General features: G+C 52.7%; 1 protein-coding gene across 1 annotated transcript in view; it reads right to left on the reverse strand.

The window, feature by feature from the left end:
• Positions 1 to 15,909, reverse strand: part of TSPAN15 (tetraspanin 15) — a 49,515-nt gene extending 33,606 nt beyond the window's left edge. Inside the window, exon 1 of the mRNA XM_008145431.3 lies at positions 15,705 to 15,909. Coding sequence (XP_008143653.1) covers positions 15,705 to 15,800 — 96 coding nt within the window. The 5' untranslated portion in view covers positions 15,801 to 15,909. The remainder of the gene's footprint in view (positions 1 to 15,704) is intronic.
• Between the last annotated feature and the right edge of the window lie 214 nt (positions 15,910 to 16,123).

Here is a 16,123-nt window from a genome sequence, read left to right on the forward strand (position 1 = left end):
ATCAGACACCACAATCCATTTCCCCTTTAGAGGCACTTTGGTCCAAGAATAACTCAGGGGAGGGGGCGTCCCTATTCTGAATTCCAAGGCAGCACTCACTGATCCAACATACATTTATTAAACGCCTGTCATGTACCAGACAGTCACGGGGAGTAAAAAGATACCGAGTTCCTGCCCTCAAGGAGTTCATTCTACTAAAAACACCTACTCACCAACAAATGCAGCAGAAATGGGGACACACTGGGGTCGAGGGCACTGAATGTGCAGAGAGGAGGAAATGCTAAACCATGGGCAAGAACAGTGAGATCACAGAGGCTTCCCGGAGGAGGTGGTGTTTGAACTGAGTCCATGTAATGCATGCATTTGACCAGCAAGAATTTCTGAAGTGGGCACGAGTTTCAGGTGCCCAGGAAGGTGCTTCAGAGATAGCAGCTCAGCATCGCGGGCGCCAAGGGCAGGTAGGTAGATAGGTGGAGGCCAGGGAAGCTCACAGAAGGCAGACCACCAAGGCCTGGTCTCTCAGGCCAAAACAAACAGTTTATACAGCAAGTGAGAGGGGGGAAACATGTTGTTATTATTATTATGAATATGGTTTTATTTATTGGAGTGATCACGTATTAATTTATGAAATGTCTGGTCGCTGGGGTGTACACCTGAAACGAATATAATGATGTATGTCGACTGTAATTGAAAATGAATAATGATAAAAAAAGAAAGTGGTTTGGCCTTCCCGGATCACCCACCCACCCGAGGACCCCGGAGCACACTTGGACAGCAGCTGCTTCAGGAAGGGGGACGGAGCACAGGTAGAGCAGGAAACCAAACACAGAGCCCCAGCTTTGGTGGAACTCACATTCCAGTGGGAGAGACCAACAAGAAAAACACTTAGACTGCCCTGGTTACGCGTGCTCTAAAGAAAAACAAACCAACAAAACAAGAAAGGAAACCAGGGAGGCCGGGGGAGGGGGCTGCCATTTTAAACCGCAAAGACCTGAAGTAGGGGAGGGTTCTCTGTCATCTACTTGGACATGTGGACAAATGTCCAAGCAACTACCAAGACTTTGGAACATGTCCGTGAGTTCAAGGAATAGCCGCTGCAGCGTGACAGGGGGTGAGTGCAGATACGGTGAGAGGGCAGGGGCAGGGCACGCCAGGTCAGGTGGCGCCCTTTCAGCCACTGTGAGGACTCTGACTTTTGCTCTGAGTGGGTGGGAGGCACTGCAAGTTTGCAGAGCATTGATCTGGTCTGACTTTGACTTTTAAATGAGTTACTCTGGCTGCCGGGCTGCCAACAGACTGGCGAGGTGGAGGGGGGGGGGGGGGGCGGGGGGGGCGGGGTTGAAGGCCAGAGGAAGCAATCAGGAATCGGATCGACTGCAGTAACCAGATCCCAGGAGACATGAGCCTGGACGAGGGCCGGCGCATGGAAGTGGTGAGAATTGGGCAAACTCAATATATTTTGAACTTGAAACAGGGAAACCACTGAAATAATGTAGGCAGGGGAGTCACATGCTCAGATTGGCTTTCAAACGTTCTTTCACCAACTGAGTAGTCACACAGCCCCCATGTCACCCCACGGCTTACTCGTTTGTTATCCTGGGGAAATGCACATTTACAATGCAGAGGGCTGGCGGTCAAGCTTGGCATGGCCAGCAGCGGGGTGGCCAGACATCACGTGTCCCCTCAGGTGGCATTCTGCACCTCCTGCCGCGTCCCAGGTGCAGTGCTCCTGCAGAAAATGTGTGGCCTGAACCCAATCAAAGGAAACTGGGAAGCAAATCCACAATGCTAATGTTCTGCAGATCAACAGGCCTGGAGGCTGCAAGGGAATCAGACAGCAACCATCATCTGCACTGGGGGAGGTTAAGGAGACTCAGCCACAGCAATGTGTGAATCTTGAGTGCACCCTGATTGGGTTGCATAACCCACAAGGACATTTGGAAAACAGCTGAGGAACTTTGGCTATGATCTGCATAGGTGATGCTTTATTTCATGGTGATTATTTTTCAGGACAAGGTGGCGTGGGGGAGAAAGCCCTTTTTGCAAAGCTGAATGCTGGGGCATCTGAGGGTGAGATCGCAATGGCTGCAGCTTTCTTTCAGCTGGTGGGCAAAAAAGAAGTATATTTATAGAAAGATTAAGACAAGATGTTAACAGTTGGTAAGTCAAGGGCACACAGGTGTTCTCTGAACTCTTCTTTTAACTTCTCTGTGGGTTTAACAATTTTTTAACAAGAAGTTTCATTTCCACTATCCCAGCTTGAAGAGGAACTACTGACTCTGTGCTCTCCATCTTGCAAAAGAGAGGAGGCCTCTCCAGGCCCCATCCCAACTATATCCCAAGCATGGGGACCAAGGGACCAAGAGGCTCCACCCCACACCTTTCTGGGCACACTGACTTCCCCCAAGCCTCCTACACACTGGTTGTTTGCAAACACAGCGGCTATGATTGGGCAACACCAGGGCCTGGCGGGTCTCCCAAGCAGGCGGTGGGTAGCCGGCCCTGGGTCTTCCAGCTCTTTAGAGCCTCACTCCCAGCACCTGGCACAGGGCCCCGTGTGCAGCTGATGACTAAGGGTGGGCACTCAGGGAGTCCCGGGTCTGGCCAGCAAGCAGCTCTCCTTCCAACAGGAGGAGAGCTCTTGCAGGGGGCCCCACCGCTCCACACCGCCTTCCAGGCCCAGCAAGCCTTTCCCTACTCACTTTCTGACTTGCCCTAAGTCAGGAGAGAGCAAGGCCCCCGTAAGTCTTGGTGGATCAGGCAAATGAAGACAAGTAACACACCGTCTTCCCCAGGATTCCAGAATCACCTCTCCCGTTTTTTTGTTAAAATGAGATCCAGTGCAATACATGAGCCGTGGTCCTGGATCCTGATTTTTTCAGTGCATTATGGGAAACATCGTAGGGACAACTGGAGAAGTTTTCATGTGGTCTTGGTATTTTCTTAGGCATGATAATGGTGCTGTGGCTATATCCAAGCACTCTTTTTGGAGGTGCATTCTGGGATACTTGGGTGAACTGTCACCATGTCTGCAGCTTCCTCTGACATGGCCAAATGTCAAAATTGCCGGTCAGGTTGCTGGGCATATGGGTGTTCACTGTGTCATTCTGTCACCTTTTCTGTTTTAAATTTTTTTCACAGTAGAAACATTGAGAGAACAAGCAAGATCCAGGTGCCACCTCTTCCACGAGGTCTGTTTACAGGTCTGCGTCTCCCTTTGGCCAGGGAAGTCCCAGTGGCCACAGCAGGGGCAGGCTCACCAGTGGCCCAGGACAGGAAGCCTCCTCGGGCCTGAAATTCATGCCCGAACCAGATGTTTCACTACTAACTGGGGCTAAATACAGCCCCGAGACAGGATCTACCTGTTATTACACATGCAGCTGAGTCTACAGAATGCAGGACCCAAGGGCTTTAGGACTCGCTCCTCCCTGTTGGGGGGGAGGCTTGGAGGAAGGAGAGAGAGAGGGTGCTTGTCATCTTCAATCCCCTCCTCTCCTTTAAGGCAATTAGGACGGAGAAGACAAACACCACAAATCAGCATCATGAGGAAGCCCTGGTGCTGAAGTGAGAGGAGGTGAGGCTGCGATCACCTCTCCCTGAGGCTGGGCTGGTGGGGCCCTCCTTCCCTGAGGAGCTGTGACCTCAGAGGACAGACCACTCCCTCCTGAGTGTGGGTGCCTCTGCTGTTGAACAGGAATGATAGCTCCTGCCCAGGGGTCAATCAGAGACCCCAAAAGATGGGGAAACTTCTTTGAAACGTGCTGTAACACATGAGAATCCCCATTCTTTCTTGAAAATCAGCAGATACAAAGTACCTACACCTGACCCAGAGGTGCCACTATTTTTCTTTAAATCAGCCAACTTTTTTTTTTTTTTTACCAAAATAAATATGGTCCTGACCTAATCTAATCAATAGAAGTGGAAGGTGCCATCAGGCTAGACAGAGGGCAGCAAGGGGCGGGCGGCGGGGGGGGGGGGGGCTTTCTAACTGCAAAGGGGGAACTTGAATTCTCAGGGAGGCCACACCAGAGACCACAATGGAGAAGGAAGACAGAAACCCACAGGCCCCTCTCCCGTCTCAGGGGCTGTGGCTCCTGAACAACTCCCGCCCCCATCTCTTTTCTGCTCAGATCAAGAGCACCGCGCCTGAGGATGGGAGCCCAGAGCCCAACTGTCCAGTGCTGACTAAGTCCCCGCCAGAGCCTCCTGGGAGCTGCGGGCTGGCCCCACCCCGATCACAGGACGTCTGCAGCTGTCCTGAGCATGCTGCTAGGACTCAGGGTGCCAGCTTCTCAAAGGACAGCGACCGGGCTGGCTCATCCGTGCCCTTTGACTCACAGGGCCAGGAAAACAGATGTCCCGGATCAGAGGCTGAGCAGAACCAAACCAGAGGCACGAGCCAGGTTCCCGCTGCCTGGGCTCTTTCTGGCCCTGCAGAGAAGGCTGGTCTGTGATAAACCACATGCCAGGCCCTTGTCCCCAGGCCCAGCAGCAGGCCTGTTAGAATGGGGACACCTGCCTCCAGCTGGAGGAAATGATACTGGAGTGCAATCACTGATCAGTGCCCACTGTCCCCTCTGAGCGATGGAGGTGGCCCCACTGGCCAAAGGCACTTGCTGGGTGGTCTGGTCTCAGCTTCCTCCCCTCGGAGAGGAAGGGGCTGCACCAGATGGCCTCCAAGGCCCTTCGAAGTTCTACCCAACTGGAATTCCAAGCCACATGCTAACCGCCCGAGTGATGGGTGACACTCCAGTTCTGAAAGGCTGCAAGGGAACCCCGGGTGTTTTACAGCCCACTGGGCAGGCAGTTTTGATTTAACCACTTTCAGACCAGGAAGTCCTTCCTGGGAGCTAACGTGCATCCCCTTCCCCAGTTTTAGCCTCTTTCTACCGGGCTTTCCTTTTGGAGGGGGAGCCTGTAGAGCACAGCCAGGGCCTACAGACTAGGAGGGGCGGGGCCTCTGGTGGGGCAGGGCTGTAAGTCTCCCCTTCCTGCCAACCTTGCTCCCCCCACCCTCCCACCCCTCACCCCCCTACCCCCCCCCCCCCACCACAACCGGATCTCCACCTGAGTCTTCAGCACAGCCCACGGAAAGGAAAGGGATTTCCAGGGCCCTGAATTGGGCCCCTTCCAAGTGAGGCAAAAAGGGCTTGCATTCGTTTCCTGGGACTGTCGGAACCAATGACCACAAACTGGGTGCCTTAAGACAACAGAAAGGTCTTCTCTCACAGTTCTGGGGGCCCAGGTGTCGTCTCAGGGCCACTCTTCCTCCGGAGGCTCTGGGGGAAGAGCCGGGCCTCTCCCAGGGCTGGTGGCTCTAAGGCGGTCCTTCACCTGCCTCCACGAGCGTCCAGTGCCTGTGTCCTCCTTCCTGTCTCAAAGCTCCCCCTGCCTTTCTCTTATGAGGACACTTGTCATTGGATTTAAGGCACAGTCAGGCGGTCCAGGATGGTTTCAGCTCAGGATCCTGAACCTAATTATATCTGCAAAGACCCTTGTTCCAAATAAGGTCACATTCAGATTCAGGGACATAAACATGTCTGGGGCTGTGTGTGTGTGTGTGTGTGTGTGTGTGTGTGTGTGTTTATTTTGAGGGGGGGCGGGCCTACTCAACCCACTACAGAGCTCACTGGTCGGAGTCAGAAGCCCCTATTCTTCCACTGACTGGTCACCAGGTCACCACATGACCCCAAGCAAGCTCAGGCCACCTGCCTGCAACTGCTTCCCACCACCTGCACTCCTCTCCCAGGGGGGCCAGAACGGCGGGCCCCTGATCCTCAGATCACACCCAGCTCCCCACCGTGGAGCCTGCGCCTCAGCAGTCCTCCACCTGGAGCCACAGTCAAAGGGGGGACACTCATCTCAGCTCACCCCCCTGTGTGTGACTCCCTGGCTCAAAGAACTCAAACCTGCTTCCATAGAGACTTCTCCAAGTGTCAAAGCTAACCTCAGACCAGGTGAAAGGATGTTGTAAACATAACCAAAGGAAAACACAATTCTAGAACCACGGACCCCCCGAAATGCATCCTGGTCCCCTGAAGGAGCCCAGCCTCCCACATCCCCAGGCTGGTGGTCGCCACACACCTCCACCAGCCCTTCCTGGCCCAGACTGGGCCCCGCCAACTCCCCCTCCACCCCCCCCACCCACACTAACACACACACACACACACACCTCCTCCGCCTCCCCCAGTCGACACGCTCTCTACTTCCGGGCCCTCCCTTGGTGGTGCGCCTCTCCCAACGTGTACACTAAACTCCCAGCCCAGAGACTGTCCACGGTGTCCACAAGGCTGGGAACAGGACTCAACCGGAGAGAACGTCGTCTTGGGAACCAGGCCAGTCCCGTCAGAATTCCCTCACAGCCACAGCTGTGAGCTGTGGTTTCCACTCCAGCTGCACATTAGAATCACCAGGGGAAGTTTAAAAGTGATGGGCGCCTCGGCCTCACTCTAACCCATGGAATCTGAGAATGGGGCCTGGGCGTCTGTACTTATCAAATCCCCCGGGGAGGGAGGCTCCGAGTCACAGGCCAGGCCCACGGGTCACTCCTCAGGTCTCAGAATTTGATGCCAGCCTTGGAAGCCCCGCCCACTCCACTCAGGCCAGGAGACTTCACCCCAACCTGTGACAGGGTGGGAGAGGGCTAGCCTCCACCCACTGCCAAGCCCCCCTCAGGACCCACAGCACCCGCACACAATGGGTGCGCAGGACCAACCGCCAGACCCCAAGCACCTCCGCAGTCCCCGACACTGCACCCAGCACCACCCGGCCCTAGGACCGGAAACAGCCTGGGGAGGCTGTGTGACTGGTCCAAGGCCACACGCTGCATCCTGGGAGGGGTCTCCTGCAGGAAGGGGGCAGGCTCTGAGCCCTGACCAGGCCAAGGCTGTTTTCCTTCCACCCTCGGGGCAAATATTTACTTCCCGGCAGGCCAAGATGCAAGCACCCTCATTGGTGGGAAAGTCCCCTTTCAAAAAATTAACCCAACAGGCACCGTTTCCACAGGGAACAACTCCTGTCTCGGGGTGGATGCACATGGTTGGTTGTGCAGTCACCGCCCCTCAAGGCCTTAGTCTCCTCAGCGCCTGTCTGCCCAGCTCACAGGGCTGTTCGAGGATCCAATGAGGTAAAGCAAAGTGGCAGGACTAGTGCAAGATGTGGCTCTTCCCGTGCCGCCCGCTCCCCAACCCCCTCACCACAGCCAGTGAGCTCCGGGCTCCTGCCCAGGGACGCAGCGCCTCCCAGCATCTGCGCTGACGCTGACAACACAAGACTCTGCTAAGAGGGCCCTGGAGGCATCTCCCATCCAAGCTGGCCCCTGGGGGAGGCACAACGGTTAGGTTAGCGCCTCTCCACAGACAAGGGAACTGAGGCACAGGGCGTTGTCTGTGACTCGTCCGTGGTCCTGCAGCCAGTCAGACCTGGTCCACACCCCACCGCTCCCTCTGAGATGCCCTACACAGGCCTTTTGACGGCTGGCTCCTTCTCACCCCTTGTGCTCACTCCTTGAGCCTCAGCTCCTCCTAAAGGCCTCCCTTGACCACCCACCCAAAGCAGGAGCTCCCACCTCTTCCCACTTCTCCCCAATTTCCTCTTTAGCACCTTTCACAAGCTTGTTTGTTTGCTGGTTCGCGTGCCTTCCAAGGCCTGAACTAAGCCTTTCTTGTTTGTTTCCCAATCATCATCATAGTGCCGGGCACACACGTGGACGTCAGGAAAGCATTCGTGGCCCTGGCTGGGTAGCTCAGTTGGTTAGTGTTGTCCTAACACACCAAGGTCGTGGGTTTACAGACTGAAGGGTCCCGGGTTCAATTCTGGTCAAGGTCACGTACCTAGGTTGCAGGCTGGATCCCTGGCCTTGGTCGGGGCACATGCAGGAGGCAACCAATTGATGTGTCTCTCTCACATTGATGTTTCTCTCTCTGTGTCTCTCCCCCTCCCTTCCTCTCTCTCTAAAAATCAATGCAAAAAATATCCTTGGTGAGGATTAACAAAAAACAAAAGAAAAGCGGGTTGTGGGTTTAATCCCTGGTCAGGGCATATACAAGAATCAACCAAATGCCCAATGGCATGGCTCAGTGGTTGAGCATCGACCTATGAACCAGGAGGTCACGGTTCGATTCCCAGTCAGGGCACATGCCCAGGTTGCAGACTTGATCCCCGGTGGGGGGGGGGTGCAGGAGGCAGCCAATCAATGATTCTCTCTCATCATTGATGTTCCTATCTCTCTCTCTCCCTCTCCCTTCCTCCCTGGGAAATAAAAAAAAATCAACCAATGAGTGGAACAAGTTGATGCCCCCCCAAAATCAATAGATAAAAATAAAAATTTTTAAAGAGAAAGAAAGGAAGAAAGAATTTAACTGAATATGCAAACAAATCGTCCCCACCCTGAAAAGAACGGCAGGTCAAGACTGGACTCTCCTCCCTTCCACTAAGATGTTGATTCAAACCCACTCAGATCCAAAGGTTCATTCTGGGAAAGGTTTCTCTTTTCAATCCCGTGTCCTGGGCTTACCCAGAAGACACCGCTCCCTGCATGTGGAGCCGGCTGGTACAGAAATTTCATTATCGGTTCCTTATCTGTGTACCGAGCCCCACCCCAGGTTGGCACTGTGAGTCACAGAGAGAAGAGGCACAGGGCAGCAGGGGGAGGAAGGAGGCAGGTCGTAACTCCAGCTTCTCAGGAACAAACAACCAAAGGCAGCAAGGTCCCAAGCCAGCCCCACAGCTTACCAATCCCTTCCTTCTGTGAGGGGTCACGCACAGAAGCCTAGCCTGGGAGCAAAGAGACTTTCTCGGGCTCGCTTTGCTCGTCTGGAAGATGAGTGATTGGAACATTCTCCAAACCCCTTCCAGGCCTGCTTCCTGGTCCTCTGGTTTTAAAGGCCTCGTAGCCGGGCCCTCTGCTTCCAGGTCTTCTCTGACAGCCCCTCAGGCCTGGGGACCACTCCTCTAGCACAAAGGCTGCCTCCTTTCTGCTTGGGTTTTACTCGTTTCTCTTTGAAATGCTTGTCTAGAACAAGGGGAAAATAGACCTGCCTGATGAGTCGAGCACACTTTTTTTTTTTTTAATTTGAGGAAATAAAATATGTACATATACATACAAGGAGATGTCCCGATGGGTGTTTGCCAACATGCTGCAGTGGTTCCCTCCCAATGTACTTGAGTGAATTGCTTGAAATTTCTTAGGACTATGTGCACATATTTTCACAAAAACAATAAAAGCTCTTTTCAAAAGTTAGAAATACCTGCTGGAAACTGAATCTACTCTCTTTTCCGCTTGGCTTCATTTAGTACTTAAGTGGAGGCCAAGTCCCTGGCTCCTCCCAGAGTGCTGTCCTCTTACCCCCTGAGCCCTGAGCCCAGCGAGGACCACTTCTTTCAGCAGAGGGGGTGGCTGGGAAAGGTCATGGGACCAATGAAGGAACTGGAGTCAGACAACCTGGGTCCTGGTCTTGGTCTGTCACTAACTTGCTGTGGGGTCTCTAGCAACTCACTTCCTCTTTCCCGGCCTCTGTTTTCTCCTCAATAAAAGGAAAAGGTCACGCCTGGCTGGCGTGGCTCAGTGGTTGAGTGTGAACCTATGAACTAGGAGGTCACAGTTCGATTCCCCATTGGGACATATGCCTGGGTTGTGGGCTTGATCCCCAGTGTGGGGCGTGCAAGAGGCAGCCAGTCAATGATTCTCTCTCATCATTGATGTTTCTCTCTCTCATTGATGTTTTCCTCTCTCTCTTTCTCCCTGAAGTCAATTTTTTTTTTAAATTTTTTAAAGGTCACACTAGAGGTGCCTTTAAGGGCCCTTCTCATTCTCAGTCTATGGCTCCTGAGCACCTCAAATAGAGAGGAAGGTAGGAGAAGAAAGGCTAGCCCTTAAGGAGCTGATACAGTGTTTCTCATGTACCAGGCATTGTTCTTAGCATTTCTTATTTATTAATCCATGTAATGATCACTGCAAGTCTCAGGTAGATTTTCATATCACTCAATTTTACAAATAGGGCAAGTGAGGCACATGGAAGCTATTGCCTAAGTCACTCAACCTATAAGGACCAGAATTGGGATTTAAACTGAGGCAGCCTGGTCCAGAGTCCGCACTCTTACCCATTTGTTAAACTATAGGAATACTAATGGCCTGGTGCATGAATTCGTGCACATTGAAAGGAAATTATTTAGAAGAAATATTTTAATACCGCTATTCGCCCTTTCTCTATAATAGAAGTGTCAACCAAATTCACAATTGACAATGACAGATTGAAACACACGTGTGTGACTGGTGCCAGCGAGAGCTTTATATGTATTGTGCATGCACGAGTCAACTTAGCCTTTTATAGATATAGAATAAACTTGCCTTAATTAAACCTGCTTTCTGATTTAAACTTTTTCCAGCCCAGTTAAGCACCCCAACTTCTCTTTCAGGTAATTGTCAGCAACACAGCAGTAAATATCAACACGAAGCAGATTATTATTGTAGATCATGCAGGGAGAACAAAGGGTAAAATATTTAACTGCAGCAGTGTTTGACTATATTCTACACAGTGAGAAAACCTGAAGTCATTTTCAAGGTCCACCATTTCTTCTTTTCAGCTGGGTCATGTTTCTAAACTTTCTAAATCTCCGTTTTCTGGCTAATGAAAAGAAAATAGGATTCCACCGAGTCTCCTATCTACCTACTCCAAGACTTCTGTGAGGATCAAACGAGATGAGGCACGGAAAACGCTTCACAGACATTTGGTTGAAGTGTGAAATGTTTCCACCTGGCTATAAAGCAAGTCATGTTCTTGGGCTGAAGAAACTGCAAGGAGGCTAGTCGTCACTAGGGAGAGGAAGCCAGGCGTTGCTACATGATGTCATTACCCAGGCGGACACTCAGCATATTAGCCTTGTATATAGAGAGATATAAGGAAACACAGGCCAAGCTATGATAACAGGGTCCATGCCTGGACAAAGAAAAGCAAAGTTAATATTGCCTCTGACACATTACCTTCACTACTTACCCACATCCACTTCCTTCCCACTAAGTTCTTTTCTTCCTAATATTACTACTAATATTCCCAGAGTGACAGTGTCTCCATGATCAGCCCTGCCCGCTTCGCAAATTCAAGACCTCAGCAACATCTCACCACTGCTGGCTCCACACCCTGCTGGGCCTCTGATCCAGGCACCGCCACCTCAAATCCTTACTTAAAAGACACAGATTTGGACTCGGCCACCCCCATGCAACAGGCCTTCCTTGAGCACCTACTGGGTGCCCAGCCCGAGACCAGCATTTGGAAGAAGATATGAATGAGCCACACCCTGACCTCCAGGAGCCCACAGTCCAGCAAGGAGAAATAGCCATGTAAACGGATCTCTAGGCTACCCTGTGGTGAGTGCTAAAAATAGAGGTGTGTCCCCAGTGGGCTGAGGGCACATGTGTCAGAGTGATTCACCCTGCAGGATGGGAAGGGTTGGCTCCAAGCGCCTCTGGGTGAGCTCACAGCTCATGGAGAACCCTCAGCGACCTCCCAGAAGGAGCAATGAACTGGGGGTGTGGACACCCAAGGGTTCACGCCAACTTCGCTGAGCGACCATAAAATATGTCCTCTCTGGGCCCTAAGGTCCCCCTATGAAAGCAAGAGGGGCCCCCCAGAGTGGCAGGAGATCACTGAAAGTGGTTCAAGGTGGGACTCATATTGACACATGGACAGAAAAGATCTCATTGCTCACTTCCCTTCCGACCCTCCCCATCGCATAAAGGAGCACATCTCAGCTTCGGTGCCAGTTTGTCTTTAAGCCTCTGAAACACTCGCCAAACTGCTTTCTGAATAGAGAGGGCAGGCCTCAGGCTCACAGCCTACCGCACCCATAATATCTAGCTAGGACTTAATAACGTTGGTTTCCTTGCACTGTGCTTATTGTAACTGTTTCCTACTATATTTGATGAGGGAATATTATTTTCCCATGGGTAGTAGTGTGTAAACCCTTCTTTTAAAAACAAACTTAAGTTTAAAAAGTGAGTTCATTTACAGATATACAGCAAAGAACGTTACAGTTGGTAAAACCTCCATGTGGAACAAGTTAACACTTGTCAACCTTGTAAGCACATACAAAACCAGACAAAGCTGTCCAATACTACTGGACATTCCAGTAGTGATTACCACTGGGAGGGAGGGATAGGGATCAGAAGTGGGAACAAGGGGGCTCTGGCTTCTGCTGTCCATTCTGCTGGTTGTCCTGGGAGCTCGTGATACAGGTGTGTTCACTTTGTAAAAATCCATCAAGCTGCATACACTTCTTTTTTAAAATATATTTTTATTGATTTCAGAGAGGAAGAGAGAGATAGAAACATCAATGATGAGAATCATTGATGGGCTGCCTCCTGCACGCCCCACACTGGGGTTCGAGCCCACAACCCGGGCATGTGCCCTTGGCCAGAATCGAACCTGGGACCCTTCAGTACACAGGCTGACGCTCTATCCACTGAGCCAAACCAGCTAGGGCTGCATACACTTATGATTGGTGCTTTTCTGTATGTATATTATACATTCACATAACCTTTAACCCAGCAATTCCTCCTCTGGAAATTAACCCACAGACATGCACACATATGTGCAAAGCCACACATTCGAAGATGCTCACTGCAGTTCTGTTTACAGTAACTAGAAATTGGAAACAACCTGAGTTCCCCGGCTGGAGACTGATTGAATAAATTTTGGCATCGCCTACAGTGACTTCTATGTGGCCATCAAACAGAATGAGGCAACCCTTAGCAGAGTTTCAAATTTTACATGGATTTAAATGTAAATGAAGGCGTAAGGGGCATGACTGTGTGCTTGTGGAAAAACAAGGATATAGTATATGCGCGTGTAGGTGTCTCGGGCATCCCATAGTAGAATATTAGCTCAGAAGAGAATCACAAGAAACTGATAGTAGATGTCCCCTCTGGACAGTGCAGGTCAGGGGAGAGGGGTAGGAGGGAGATTTGTCACTGATAACTACTCTTTTGTATTTATAAATACTGTACAATGCCTTTATTGATAATAAGTTTTAAAGCAAAGAGTCTTACAGAAGGTGCATGGTTATGGTAAAAAATTATGGCTCCTTGCAGACCTAAAGGCTGAGATGAAAGTGTTAGCACTTTGGGCTTATAAAGCAAGTAACCCTTGGCACCACTCCTCCTCCCGAGGGATGGAACCAGGCATAATGGGCTTTCCTGTAATGATGTCCAATTAACAGCAAACCCAGTCTCGAACAAATTACTTACTCACACTGGGCTTCCGCCCTGCAGTCAAACTCTGGCACCTGGAGCTGCCCAGGCAGAGTTGGCAGGTGGCTGAGTTCTTGGCATGGGTGGGGAGATTTTTAAGCAGAAACAATTCCAGGGATGGGAAGTCAAGGACTTGGTAAGGTGAGCTCAGTTGGCTGGAGAGGAAGGATTCTGAGTTCTGAGTCCCACCCTGACCCAAGAGAAGAAGCAAAGCCAGGGCCATAAGGTGGTCTTCTCTCTGGGCTGCAGGAGACAATGGCAGAACAAGGCCTTGAAAATTCAAGATTAGTTTGTTTTTATTATTGATTTTAGAGAGGGGGAGAGGGAGAGAAACATCAATGTGAGAGACATTGATCGGTTGCCTTCCATATACGCCCAGACCAGGATTTGAACCTGCAGCCTAGGTATGTGCCCTGACCAGGAATTTGCCCTGAACAGGAATCAACCCATGGGATGACGCTCCAACCATCTGCGCCACACCAGCCAGGGCGAGCTTAGTGTAATGGTAGAACTTGCTTTTGTACAGCACTTGGCTTGCCCACGTGTCACTCTCTCCTCACATCACTGATCCTAAAAACAGTCCAAGGCGCTGGGCAGCACAGTATCAGTCATCCAGTTTACAGATGGGAAAATGGAGGTACACGGAGGCTAAGAGGCTGGTCAGTGATTACATATGGAGAGATGGGGTGAGGCCAGACACGGAACCCCCCACCTTCTGACTCCTGGTCTTCCCTATTTTCCCGCCTCCACACCCATCAATTTTAGCCTTCCCTCTTTCAACTCGGACCTTCTGAGAGAAGAGCTCCTGAGGCCAGACAAGCAAGGGGCAGCAGGCGAAGAACCCCAGAATCAGAATCGAGGGGCCCTTGAGACCATCTCGCCCAGCAGTTTTCAACCCTGAGTCCACACTAACATTACCTGGAGAGCTTAAATACGGTGAGTAAAAATACATACCCAGGCCCAGGCACCGGCAGTGTTTTTAAAACTCTCTACTTGACTCTGATGCAACGTTGAATGAGGGCCCAAATCACCCCCATCTCAAGCCCACGTCCACCCGGCTGCCTCCCTGCAGTTTCCGCCCACGTGTCTATGCTCATCCTCTGGCCCCCAAACATACTGCTCCTCCCTCTCCCACATTACGTAGTGTCGAGACCCGGATTGGGAGCTGGGCTCACCTAGTTTTCTAGATGGGCAGGTCCCTTCCCAGCTCTGAGGCTCCCAACAGAACGTGACTGGCTTACGGTCTCCCAGTGAGTCAGGGACAGAACAAGACTGGAATCTGGATCTCTTGACCACCAGGCCAGGTCACGTCTGCAGAGGGGCCACAGGGAAAGCCAGGCCTGGTGGCAGATCTGCCGGTTCCTGCCGGTAGAACAGACCCAGGGAGAGGCCAAGGGGGAGACAGGAGTGTGCATGAGTTTGGGGGGGTGGGTGTCAGTGACCTCCTCTGCCCTTTCTGGGAAAGTCTGCCCTGTGGCACACTGGGGGCGAGGGCCTGGTTACACTGGCAGGCCTGGAATCGGACTGTAGACAGATGTCTTCATTTCTAAGCGGGGGCCAGCCTAGTCTGAAATCTCCACAAAGAAGCCCAGTCTCGTGGGGACATTTTACCAGGAGGACCCAGCTTCCTTGCCCACAATTAACAGAAGGGCCTGCACTTCTCGATCTCTTCACTGGTCCCTGTGCTAAGCATGTACTCGGCCTACTTCATGTAAGCTCCACAACCATCCTAAACGTTGAATATAATTAGTCTCCATTTACAAGTGCGGTAACGAGTTGAAGGAACTTCCCAAGGTCCCTCAGCTAGAAGGTGGTATCAGCAGGATTCCAAGTCTGGATCATGTCCAACGACTACCATCCCGCCCCCAACCAGACAGAAGAGGAGGTGAAGCTCGGTGGGCGAGGAATTTGTTACTAAGCACCTACGAGTGGCCGGAGCCCTCCCCAGATGTCGCCTGGTGGAGCCCTCCCAACCAGCGGCGGGCAAGGCACGCACGTCCTCCTGGTACATCCTCCTTCCACCCAGAGGAAACCAAGAGCAGCCGGGAAGCATCCGCAAGTAAAAAGTGGGAACCTGGCCGGGAGTCCAGGGCCACAAAGCCTCCTCCACAGGCTGATGGGGAAGGAAACTCAGTAACACCCGGCAGGCGGGGTGCGGGGGGCGGAGGCCGACGCGGGAGCCAAGGCCTACCGGCCCAGCGGATGCGAAGAAACACGGAGGACCCAACGGCGGTCAAGTGCGCACAGGTGAGCTGGGTGGTGCTCCGTCGTCGTAGCCAACCAGCTCGAACGATCCCGACCAGGAGGCTGGAATGCAGGCTGAGCCAGAATTTCCCAGTTTCCAGGGAGAGTGGGACGAGGAGCAGCCAAGTCTGGACGCGGTCCCGGGCTCGGCGTGGGGGCGGTCGAGGGAGGGTGCCCCCCACCTCCATCCCCGGGCCCTACTGGGGTCACTCACCCAGAACACTGTGGAGTAAATGACGAGCGAAAACTTGAGCCAGAGGTAGGAGAGGCGCGCGCAGTAGCGCACCTGCTCCGAGTCCCCGCGGGGCATCCTGGGCACGCGGGGCGCGGGGCGCGGGGCTCCCGGCTCGGTCCCTGGCAGCGAGCAGCCCCACCTGCGGCTGCCAGCCGGGCGGCCCGCCCCGCCCCGCCACCGGCGCTCGCTCCGGGACTGACACCGGCGAGCCGCAATCACAGCCCGGCCTGGGACCAGCCAGCCCCAGCGGCCAATGGGCTCGAGGCACTGGCCCAGCCTCCGGGCGGGGGCGGGATGAGGGCGGGGCTCCAGCCGGAGACCCAGACTGGGAGAAGGGAGGGGAGGGGGCCAGGTTTTTGCCAAGGAGGTCGCGTGCAACTCTGGAAACGCCTGTACCC

This window comes from Eptesicus fuscus, chromosome 17 (assembly GCF_027574615.1).
Source record: "Eptesicus fuscus isolate TK198812 chromosome 17, DD_ASM_mEF_20220401, whole genome shotgun sequence".
Taxonomy (NCBI): domain Eukaryota; kingdom Metazoa; phylum Chordata; class Mammalia; order Chiroptera; family Vespertilionidae; genus Eptesicus; species Eptesicus fuscus.